Raw genomic sequence first — 13,196 nt, 5'->3', positions numbered from 1 at the left:
TCAAAACGTCATAGCTAACAATATCAAGAAGTGATATGCTAATAGTGTCAGTGCATTTTACTTCTAATATTGGCCAATATTGCATTTCTCGTATTGCAGGGGAGAGATATAAACATATAATCTTTTCCTTTCATTATTGCTGTTTGTTGTATATAATAACACCCACACCCAGTACATTACAGCTACCATTGCAGTTATCCTATTGCACTGCAGTGCCATTTGACTGCTAATATTGCATTTCTCAACCATCAGTACCCTTTCTTTTTTCCAATATCACCTTGGTCGTGGGCTGTATGACAGTGGAATTTCTTGTTAGAAAATCTATTTAATTAAAAGTGTTTGGTCATGACAAATAGCAATAATGAAAGGAAAAGATTATATGTTTATATCTCTCCTCCTGCAATAGGAGAAATGCAATATTAGAAGTAAAGTGCACTGGTATTATTAGAATAACCAATATTATTAATATAGTAATACAGTAATAATAGAAAACCAATGAACAATTTTGTTTACATTTAAAAACGTCATAGCTAACAATATCAAGAAGTATCAAAAAGAATATCCAAACTTAGTAATAGTAATACAGTAATAATAGAAATCAATGCACAATTTTGTTTACATTTCAAAATGTCATAGCTAACAATATCAAGAAAAATATCCAAACTTATAATTAAATATCGTAATCTCATAAGAATCGTTAGAAAAAAATACCATCGTCATTTCCTTTACTTACACTGCGTTGGACATCAGTTAGAATACCAAAGTACTCAAATGTGTCTAAAATGTCAGATACTTTGAAATCGGCAAAAATGAAACGATTTCAGTACTCATGCGTTAATTACAGAAACCTTCGGCAATTCGACAATGCTATAGACTGGTGAAATGTGCAGTTTTTTTTTTGTGAAATGCGCTCGACTTAATCATTCTATTCCCTGTCGCTCGGCGTTTCAATTTCGGGTCTTAACTTTTATAAAAGTGAGGCTTAGCAAGTTTTAATAACGATTTTCGTCTAAATAAATCTGTCTATTTGTGTATAATCCGATCAGATGGGTAAGTTTTTAGAGAATTTCGATAATTTACAAAGACTTGGTAACATATTTAAATAGGCTTATATGTGTTTTGTATCGTTATTATACTTTAACTAATCTACAAAACGATGGTTAATTTTGTTGATGAAATTTTGATACAAGGGTTCGTCTCATTGTTGATGAATAATTTTCGGGAGTTGTGTGCACATGTGCATTTATCATAAATCTCCCAACCAATTGCTTCGCTCTTGTTTGGTCGAGGGATAATAATTTATATTCTTCCAATTTTTGCTGTTTCACTGCTAGAGTTAGATTTTTTAGAACTACTCAAAAGTTTTTGAGTGCCAAAAGCGACAATGGCCACATTTAACTTTTGTAACTAAAACTCTATATTTATAGCAAACAATTTTTAGGCTCATGAAAAGTCAAAATCCAGAAAGAATTTTTGAAGCTTAATAAATCCTTTATAGAGAACATTTAAACAGTTAAAATGCTTTTCATAATAATGTAATGCTGAAGATATTTTAATCAGAATTATTCAAAATGGTGAAACCCTAGGAATGCCAGTATAAAAGCAATTTGGACAATAGAATTTATGCAGAAGCCAACCTCTGTTTCATAATTTAAAAATAATCAAGTCTATTGAAATTTAAAAACAACCAAAATTGATATCAGTACTGTTATAGTAATAATAACAAAGAAGCAATGAACTTGGGAGTTGTCCTATCTGTGTGTCTTGTCATATCTAAAACTCCAGTTAAAAGCTGATAAATTCATCAACAGTAGAATATCAAAAACACTGTCAACCACCAATTATAATATTCTTGAGCAAAACAATGTTGAAACACACAATAAGAGTAATTCCAACCATGATCAAACTAAATGTCTTTTTTGTCGGAGATGCTGGACTTGAATAGCAAGACAGGAAAACTATTTAAAATAAGCTTTACAAATGAATAAAAAACATTTCATCTCGTATCTTCAAATGAGTAACACTATCTGATTTATGACACCTTACACAAGTTTTAAAAAAAGTGACTAGGATGAGGCCTACAAACTTTGCAAAAATAATTGTAGGAGAGACAACAGAATATTATCCAGGAACAATTTACCCATAGGACAGTCTATAATTGCTTGTCATGTTCCCCTTGCCAAACAGGAGGGAACATGACAAGCACTCGAACATGGCTGTGCACAATGGGCTGTTCTGCAAACATGTATTAATTCTGAACAAGGTTCATCTTTCAAATACAATATATATAATATTATAATATCTTTGTGATTACTTGTAACATCATGTCTACAACAAAAGAGCTAATTATTAGAGAGGTTGACAAATTATTGTCCTTACAGTATGTAGCCAACTACTTATTTAGATAACTAAAAACAATTTAATGCTATAAAAACATAATATTATCACAATATTTGTTTAATCTTCGGCTGGTGAAATCTAACAGTAACACGCGAAAAACTAAAATAATAAACTGTCTATAAATTGAGTCAGTTTAAACTTTAGCTCAACTCAAACTCAACTACCGAGCCTAAGGTTCTATTTGCGTGTCTCTAACATTATCACTTTATAATTATTCTTGAAAATTCCACTTAATTGAAAATCTGGTTAATGTGGCTAAATTTAAATCAAACAGTAAAACAGCTACTGAACTACATGTAATAAAAGATTTGTTTTGTGCAGTTGATACTGCCCTAATAGCTTACAAAACCAGTGACATCCAAATCCTCGCAATACGAATATTTTGTGACGAATTTGTGAAAATTCGCCACCAAATATCTGTATTACGAGACAACTCGGTCTTAGAATTAATATTAAGAAAACAGAGTCTTTATCATCTAACAGAGTCTCTACGAAGTCTCTCCCTACTGTGTACAATAACTATTATTGGAAAGACACAGAAACGCTGAGAGACCTTTAAATCTTAGAAACACTGTAGGTGACAATGCTAGGCTTAGTGTATCTTTAGGCCTACATTAATGAAGAGAAAGTGATGGAAGACTTATCTTAGCAATAATTCTGACACACCGGTGAATCAGTGTAGTTTGGCCCTGGAACAAAGGACCTTGAAAACACCATATGTATGTCTGCATGTAAACATCGTTGTTTTCACTATCCTCAATTCATCAAATTTTACATATTGGAAATTTTATAAAAACGATAAGGTTTTAAAAGCATAAAGAATGCTGAAAATTCATTTTTCCATGTTTAATACTTTTATATAACTATTAACAGCCATTAAATTCAATTGACCTATAATGGCAGGTAATTGAGTGTTGGACGGCATTTAGCTATGAAAACATTTGTGTCCACTTTCAATGATTAGTAATGGAATAATCCTAAACAAAAAACAGTATATTCTGAAGCAACTGTGTAAAAAACAAATTTGAAGAAAATACAAAGAAAAGTGATCCCAAAGACGCAAATAGAAATGCTAAATGAAGTTAGACTTCAATTCTACATAGACTCACAGAGGTATGTTGAGATATGTTAAATGCAGGGAGATCCGCGGTTAGTATAATCTTTCCATCATTTCGTTTAGTGACTCGAACATGGCTGTGCACAGCGGGCTGTTCTGCAAATATGTATTAACTCTGAACAAAGTTCATCTTTCAAATGCTATATAAATAATATTGTTATATATTTGTGATTACCTGTAACACCAAGTCTGCAACAAGCAAGGTTAGCTGATGCGACCACAAGAACAGACAATATATTAGAAGCGATGCATTTTTACACAATGGTGATCTGAAATACCTAACAGCAGGATAAAGAATTTAGTAGAGACTGATATAGGCTCATGCTACCATAAAAACCCAATAACAATGCTTTACAGATAAATTCAACAGAACTAGATACAATATCTGGCAGTAACAGTTTTGGGGATATGACATAGTGGCTGTTTGAACTAAAAACAAACTAAAGTTACTTTACAACTTTACCGGCTGAATGTCCGGAGTTGCACGAGAAATGAAAAGGTTTTTGCGCAACAAATGCATTTTTATTTAAAATATTCAACACTTACCATTCCGACTTTTAAATGAAGGTGAATGTTAATTTTTATGTGTGTGTCCAGCCAATGCGTACTTCAAACGTTTGAACAATCGAAGCATAGTTAAAACAGAATGTAGCAAAGTATTTTTACTATTTATGCTACACATTAGCTCAAGATTTAAAACAGCCTATAAACAGTGGCAGGTAAAATAGTTGCCATTGGCTAGGTTTTTTACCCAATAAATTTTAACAACTCAAGCTAGTAACATAAGCTAGTCTAAATCTACATAATAAACGGTTTGTCATTTGCAGTTTTTCATTTACACATTTGATATTTGGCCTGCATGTTTGAGCTGGCTGAAACCTACCTTTGTCATTTTCACACCAACTAGGAGGTAAACAAATGGTGCATTGCTCATTCTTATAGTTGTGGCTCGTCAGTAGGTATATCAACCACCGAAATGTTATACAATGTGTAATATTTCAAGAATTTGATTGTTGCACACAAAGTTCATTATGGGAAAATGAGAGTAAAAATCCTCTAAAACTTCATGTCAGGAAAAGTGTTTTGTGCAGTTCAAATAAATTTAGAGAAAAAAATAAAACAACAGTAAAGGCGTTCTAAACGTGAAATAATGAGCAGTGGCTGAATAAAGTCTGTTATACTACAATGCTTACTATAAAAGTGATTTGATACTGATACAATTAATACAAACTGAGAAAACAAAATAGAATGAATATGTTGAATTAATAATAACAATGAGTACATAGAAGTGTGCCTATAAAACAGGTTACTGTCCGGGAAAAAGTTATTCATCAAAACTTTGAATACAACTATGCTGGTACAAATGTAAAAAGGAGATATCGGAATTGAATACATCACTAAGCGCACATATCGGAATTGAATACATCACTAAGCGCACGAGGATAAACAATGCTCTTGGTCTGACCGAGTGGAGCAAGAATGCATAGACCATATCTACTGCCTACTCGACATAAGGCAACATGTAAATGTCCACGTGAAAAGCAAGGTGTTAGGAAATGAATACCGACAGTTTTTAGTGATCGACCTTGGGATTTGTTGATATTTAATGCAAATGAAAGGCGAACAGAAAATTAAAGGCGTTTAAACTGAAACGCAAAAGAAAATCAATCGCAGAAGGCCATATTAATTAGTAATAAAAAGTACACACTTAGTTTATATCTTACAATCACGGCTAGAATAAACTTGTAAGGAAATAACTTTTGCCTTACAAAAGGAGGTAATACAACTACGATATGCTAATATTTACTATAATCTTTACCATGATAAGAGCCGTGCTCGCCGTCTGAAGCCAGCTAAAAGCGTTAAAGGTTGACTTGCAACAAAATTCACATTACAGTTATTTGGTATCAAAAGATTTACCATGTCTTACTCTGTGTTGTAGGTGCCAAATACGTGGAAATGTGATTACAAGCCCATAAAAGCTCAAAAACGAAAAGCCGCTGTAGATTGGAATCTGTTTATTTATCTGACGTAGTCATTACAGTTTGGTTATCGTCTTGTCACGTGATGTTCTCACGTGTATTGAAAAGCCAATAAAAAGCTCACTATAAAACATATCGTAGCACTAGTTTATGACAAACACTTCGGGTTTTACCGAAGTCCCCGTATTAAATATAGATGCTCGCTACTTTACAGTTTTGTTTCGGCATTATTCAATCGTCAAGTCGTAATCTGATCACGTGACCTAATACTTCGAAAATAATTTTTGCAGCACTTCTCGATTATCACAGGTAACCAACAGGCTCGTCATGATTATCAGACAATGATATGTACTCCTTTGAGGTAAGGTTAAAAAGTTTAATGATTTTTTACGGTAAGTTATAAGATATCAGTGTTAAAAGTGACAGCATTACAATGACGATAAAATAGACGCGTAAGAACAATAGACATGGTTTTATTGAATGCGTGAAGTATATTTGTGAAAATATTTTGATGAATGACGTTGCATGAAAGTGTAAACAGAAACCATCCTGTAACAGCTACGTCCCATTTGAGCCGTTTTGGAAAGCGAATCCAAACAACGGCGGTCTCGTGTGGCTGCGATTAACTGTTCATTTTTTAGTTTTTAAGAGCTTGTAATCACATTCCCATATATTTTGCACCTACAACACAACAGAGTAAGACATGGTGAATCTTATGATACCAAATAACTGTAGTGTGAATTTTGTTGCAAGACAACCTTTAAGAAACAGATTGCACCACACAGGTTTTGAACACAGATATTTGCGTGCATGTATTTGAAGCTAAGCGCACTACTACTAAACCAGGCAGTCACCTTGTCACATTTTGGAATAATTGTGCATATAATCATTATACATCCTGATCTCTCACAGGGCACTGGACAACCATAGACCTATTAACTATACTATATAGTTAATAGGTCTATGCTCACAACGCACTAGATGCAAGTGTGCTAGTAACCAATAGTATTTTCGCGGCTAACTTATTTTAACCAATCGCTATTTACTGGACACTCACACAGACAAAAAAAACAGGCATATTCATTTTATATAATTATGTAGATCGGCTACAGCTGCATCATGCTACATATGCTGCCTTACCAGCATTCTTATATGAAATCCAGAAGCTTCCGGTCCCATCCCTAAAATATAAATAACACATTTGCATTTTAAAGGTGACTGAGTTATATATACACACACATATACGTATACATATACACATATATATATATATACACACATATGTAGTAACTAGAAGCAGGTGCAAAAGCATATAAAAAACTACACTAAAAACCCAAAAGATTATCAGTGGAGTATAAAATAGTAGAAAACAATACCCGGAAGAAAGTAAATTTTTAGTAAAAGCGCTTTGTTTCGCTTTGCTTCAAATTTGTTTCGTGCGGTGCACTCCTCAAGGGAGGTTTCGTGCGGTGCACTCCTCAAGGGAGGTTTCGTGCGGTGCACTCCTCAAGGGAGGTTTCGTGCGGTGCACTCCTCAAGGGAGGTTTCGTGCGGTGCACTCCTCAAGGGAGGTTTCGTGCGGTGCACTCCTCAAGGGAGGTTTCGTGCGGTGCACTCCTCAAGGGAGGTTTCGTGCGGTGCACTCCTCAAGGGAGGTTTGACTAAAATGATTAGATTTTTGTTATTGTTATTTATTTATTGTTTTTTTGTAGATGTTATTTAATAACTAATATAATATAATAATAATATATAATAATATCGCTCCACCGGAAAAGAGGACAAAATATAGGTGACAATCGCTTTGCCTGTAATTGGGCTAAATTTATCTTCCCAAAATTCTGACGAGCCATTTGAAAAATGGACCGTCAGCCTCTATTTGAACGCCGCCTCCAACTGACTGCCACTATAAAGAAAAGGTTAAAAAATAGAGCACCATGGCTTTTAATTAGAGGTTTTACGGTGTATATATAAAACCTCTATTGAAATGCCACTTTGATTTGAATGTCAGCTCGAATAAAACGCAAGAAGGGTTGACGAATCCAACGCCACTCACTAATTAAATGCGACCCCTATTTGTCCACCACTTTCACATTATTTGATCTTTACAAACACATAGAAAGAGTTATCAGTAAAGAACTGTCCACAAAATGATACTAATAATGACTCAGTTGCATGAATAACAATTAATCTTTTCATTGTCGCTGTAGTAGTTGCCATGATTTTAGTGATGGTGTAACTGAGAGGATCAATCGTAACAATCATCAGAACTCTATTCTGATTCAAAGTCACTAAAGTCTCAATCATAACTATTGTTTTCAAATTCGTCTATAATGTGGTTTACAATCTTACCTGAAGACTTGAAAGTGTTTTGATGAACGATGATAATACTTATCAGGACACCGTACAGCGTAATGGCAGCCATTGTTAGAGCTTATTATGACATATTCTAACTTTAAAATGTTAAAAACACCTTTAAAAACGTTATGTCAATTTTCTAATTCCAAAGCTTGACAGTTTTAACTTTAAAGCTTTGAAAGCGACACCATCCAACTACTTAGATATGTGATTGCGTCAAAAAAGTCGATCAAATGAAATTAAGACCAATAAAAAGCTAAAACATCAGCTACAATTTGATGCCATTTTGTATTTGTAGACTAACCCTGTTCAGAGATATAAGCGTTTAAAGGAGATCAACTTTTGAAACGTTCAGATTCGAGCAGGTGCTTTATTCGTGACGTGTATAGTGAACGTATATGAAAAAGTCTACAAGCGATAATTATAAGATCTTTTCTTTAGCCAATCAGCACGAAATTTTTATATAGGTCACAATAAATGTAATCACTAATAAAACGCATTGTCGGTGATCTCGAAGATTTTCGTTGGTATGGATTTCACTCAATTACTAGTTCGCGCATCGACATCGTTATTCAATTTACTGAATTAATTGACATTGTTAATTTACTGAATTACTGCATCGACATGTTTTATTGACGAACAACAGAATTGTAACAATACTTCCAGTTCCAGCGTAGGTGACTCAAGAGCTTTCTGAGCATCAAGTGGTTTAAAGTTTGGGCAAATAGCTTATGGTTAGAGCTGACAGGTGTCAGCAGTGTTATGCTGCAGAGCAAGATAGGAGAATGAAGGTAAATTCATCTTCAACTTTGAGTCTCCGATATATATATATATATATATATATATATATATATATAGTTATCAAAGAATATCTTCAACTTAGAGACTCAAAGTTGAAGATGAATTTACCTTCATTCTCCTATGTTTCTCTGCAGCATAACACTGCTGACACCTGTCAGCTCTAACCATAGTTTAGTATATATATATATATATATATATGTATATATATATATATACTAAACTAAAGGAAATAATTTTAGTACTCATGAACACATTTACATAACCTTTTGCTATCACGAATCATCGTTTCATACCTTTTCCATCATTTCATCTAGCTATAAGATTTGCTTCAAATTCCTTTGGCAGTTTAAGCTAATAAATTAGATTTATGATTAGAATTTATGTTCACTTCTTATCGTAGAAAGTGAGAAAAATAGATTGATCAATGCTCACATTTTTTAACTTCCAGAAACAAAGCTTCGAACTGTTGGCTTGGCGTACTTATGCTTTTGTTAAACATTTGTTCATTTTGTAATTTTACACCCTCAATCTAACTCCCAAATTAAAAACGTTAAGTAGATATGCGTTAGAATGACATATTTATGAATGACATATATTCATTTCATTTGTTTTATTAATTACAGGATGTTTATGTGGCGTCACTAGCAGAGTAGTTGTGTCAGTGTGGAAACTGTCACACATGAAAAAAGAGGCATGAATGTGTGCTGCACAAACCAATACATGTTTTGCTTGAGTTTACTGCAGTAGAGTGATTTGTCCTATTTAATGAGCTGAAACTATGTGAGTGACCACAACTTGGATGGATGTTTTTAATAAAAACTTTATACTAAGATAAAAAAATTTTGGTTTGTAAAAATTATATAATAAAATAATATTGTTGAAGATAATGCAAAACATGATTTGCAGAACATATTGAATACATCATAGCCCTGTTGCCACCTGTGCTGAAATCTTGGCTGATAGATTGATTTATGAAGCGTAATCAGAGCTGTATTGATAGGCACTTGTGTTAAAAGCTCAAAAAGTTTTATGCGCTACGTTACTTAGTAAAAATAGGTGAGTCCACAAAAAGCCAACCAGGTGCAAGAATGGCTTTATTAACCCTTTGCTGGAATCAGTGGGCTAATTGACTTAAAAGAAATTGACATTGTTTTGCGTTCACTATTTCGGTCAACTCATAAAACCATTTGTTTTGTACTTGAATCAACTAATAAAACATGACCAGAAAACTTTTTTACAAATTGATTCTGATGACTAAATAATGTTGACTATACATGACTTTTTTACGGATGCGGATGGTTCCGCCATACATTCGAACATATTCTTTTCAAGGATGCGGCTTGCTTATTTTATTTGGTAACTAGTTTCCGGTGTGAGTAGCTACTGAGAACTTCACTGATACAAAGGCCGCAATGAAAAATGTTAACTTGACAACCTAACTACCGCAGATTGGCAGAATCGTAGTCGGTACTCAGATGTTTACACAGCACTTGAAGGAAAATAATTCGATAAATTTTTAATTTCTCTTATTTGAGGCGTTGGAGAAATTTATAATAATGTATCTGTAACTAGATTAAAAATTTTATTCTAGAGATCATGAGCAAATACAAAATAAAATATATGCCAATAGAGCCGCGTAGGACTAGACTTTTATCGCAGTAGCCCATGTGAATACGAGCGATAGAAACAGATTGTTTCGCTATATACATCATTTTGGGCAAGTTTATGCACATCTTTTTTTCTGAGCGTTATTATCGCGATTAATTTTGGTTGATTTTAACCTTCAAATATCTTGACAATGAGATCACCTAAAACAACGTCTTAACTGATAGAAAAAAATTGACACTTTTAGCTAAAATCAACTAAAACTTGATGCAATCATATCTTTAATAACAGCACCACACTGACATTTTATAATCAAGGTAGTTCCTTATTTAACTCGATCTGATACTTCGATCGGTATGAAAAACAGTTTAGCAAAAATGCTAAGGCCGATGGTATTAATGTCGATTTGCCTAAAGGAGAGTGTAAAATATAGGCAACATCGCTTTTTCCGTGAAAGGGTTAAATTAACCTTCACAAAATTCTGCCGAGTTAGTCAAAAAATACAGTGCCACCCTTTATTTCAATGCCCCCCTAATTAAATGCCAATATAGAAAAAGGGTTGAAAAGTAGAGCGTCACGGCGATCAAATAGAGGTTTTACGGCATATGTATAAACACAAATGCAACCATTTCACAGTTGCAGGTGTTAGAGTGTTGTTCTACAAATCTGACTGTCTCGAATTAGAGTCTTATAAAGTCTTATAAAGTCAATCCTTTGTCCTAACCTCTACTCTGGCTTTAGAAAATGAACAGACGTTGGTCTTACGATAGGAAATATGGATTTATTTTTACATTCTTTAGACAGCATCACAAGGTATGCAGCATCACAAAGCTCAATAAATTAGACCTGTTGCTCTTTTTTCTGAATAGACAATTATCGAATCGAGGAATATTGCATGCTGTTCTAGTCTACATATAGCTTCCTTCGTACATTATCAAAATGTGCTTTGAAAATGGAGCTGAATTACCAACACATAATCGTGGTTCATAATTTTTTTGTTTGTGAGCAAACTATGTATAATCTTCCTTTGTGTATCTGTTTAGCAAATGATACATTCAAGTATTGCTTGCTACAAACTTATTGTGAAACATATGCAAAAACTTTGGCGCTAACTTTAGATTTTTTTCTTTTTTAAATTCATAACTACTTCTTATTAAAATACAGGAGTACAAGCTAACCACACTGTTTAAATTTTATTATAATAAATATCTTGCAATGACATTTATTTATCGAAGTAAAAATGTCTCGTATTAAACTTTTAGATAATTAAATGTACAAAATGAAATGAAGAATATTGCCTAAGATGGAAGTTAGGCTCAAGTTTGTTATGACTTAGTACTTTATTAATTCATTGATTAGTTGTTAAATATTAATGAAAAAAAACCTTTGGAAATGTTTATGCCAAATAGATTCGAAGTAGAGCTTTATGCGCATATAAAGCTGATATCCATAACCATGATTAAAACCATAAAAAACTATAGATTTATTCAGTTGACAACCGAAACAAAAACAGCAAAAGTAGCCAAAAAATTCACGCTTTATCTTACCTCAACGGAGCAAGTCAAGAAACAACGACAGTAACTGCTTTACCCAATACTAGTTATTAGCTCTAAAACATGCAGATAATTCAGAAAATGAGGATATTCGATTTTTAATCAATAGATAGCGTTACAAAAACAGTGAATTATGCAAGTTATGTATTAGAATTAATGTTTAATCTATGCGACTAGAATTTTATGAACTGTCACCTCGCAAGTCTGCAGCACCTCCAGGTGAGATGAACATCTCTACGTGAGATACAAAAATTGTGAAACTATGTACTTCATGACTCTTAAAATAAATTGTCAATGAAATGATGTCAACAGTACTTCATACCTCGATGATGAAACGACTTTTCATTTCAGCATTCAACAGCTAACGATGCATCTTAAAAGTAGACCTTTTAATTAATTTACTGTTTAATAAAGTAACTTTATTATTGAGTTAAGCCACAATAAAAATAGTAATAATACTAAAAATAAATGATATCGTTGCATAAAACATAAACATGTCTCTTGAGCTTTCACTAACATATGTTACAAAGTATCGTGAGCAGAAGGTGATCTCTTAGCAAGAAGTATCCCATCGCAAAATCACCAGCTTACCGATAGCTTTGATCCCAGTCACATTGCACAAGCAATCGACCATTCATGTTCAAACATGAAATACAGCTGATATCAGTTAACTAAATCGTATGGCAATGTATTGTATTCTATAACTTTCCGTTGACTGCTTAAGATCTATTGTTGTGAAGCGAAAACAGCGCACAAGTTATAATAAAGCGAACAAATGTGAACGCTATTGGACGAAACACAGCTATCGAGTTTGAGATCCTAACTTATCCTATTACCAATACGTGATAACTCCAAATAAAATTGACCGTGCATTCATAACTAATAGTTTCTAATAAACTAACCAAGTGAAACAATTCCTGTCGTTCTACAATGCAACGTAAAAATGATTATAACAATGGGGGTGCACAACGATGCAGCAATTTCATTACTCTGAGTGTGTCTTCTGTCACTTCTTATGTAACTGGAGAATGAGATTATTACTTGTTGAGGGCCTATAAGGCTATAAAATAATTTTTTTCAGAATAGACTGATAGTGTGATTGTTTGTAATCAAACCTAAACCGCTAAGATACATGTAGACTGGTAATTGAAAGTGCATGTGTATGAGAGTAAAATGGCAGGTCAGTTTTATTAAACTGCCAGAAGAATACTTTATTAAACCAATGATATACAGCCCACACATTTCCCCACACAGCCCCCCCCCCCCCGGAGTTGAGTTTGAGCTCTACAGCCTGATGACTGGCCAAGTATGAAAACTGACAGTAGCTAACCAAGATAAGTACTCTATCTAATTCTTTACTAATTTATATATTATATATATTGT

At 33.4% G+C, this 13,196-nt stretch overlaps 1 protein-coding gene across 3 annotated transcripts in view; it reads right to left on the bottom strand.

The window, feature by feature from the left end:
• Window positions 1-12,545, bottom strand: part of LOC137404081 (proteasomal ATPase-associated factor 1-like) — a 47,794-nt gene extending 35,249 nt beyond the window's left edge. For all 3 annotated transcript variants that reach the window (XM_068090236.1, XM_068090237.1, XM_068090238.1), the window contains exons 1-3: window positions 12,405-12,545; window positions 6,640-6,680; window positions 3,510-3,613 (exon numbers count right to left, since the gene is read on the bottom strand). In XM_068090236.1, the coding sequence (XP_067946337.1) occupies window positions 3,510-3,613; window positions 6,640-6,680; window positions 12,405-12,451 (192 nt within the window). In that variant the 5' untranslated portion in view covers window positions 12,452-12,545. The remainder of the gene's footprint in view (window positions 1-3,509; window positions 3,614-6,639; window positions 6,681-12,404) is intronic.
• Window positions 12,546-13,196: the final 651 nt, after the last annotated feature.

The sequence above is a fragment of the Watersipora subatra genome, chromosome 9 (assembly GCF_963576615.1).
Source record: "Watersipora subatra chromosome 9, tzWatSuba1.1, whole genome shotgun sequence".
In the NCBI taxonomy this organism is placed as follows: Eukaryota; Metazoa; Bryozoa; class Gymnolaemata; order Cheilostomatida; family Watersiporidae; genus Watersipora; species Watersipora subatra.
Note: the sequence above shows the minus strand (reverse complement) of the source record. Positions and strands in the feature narration are given on the sequence as shown.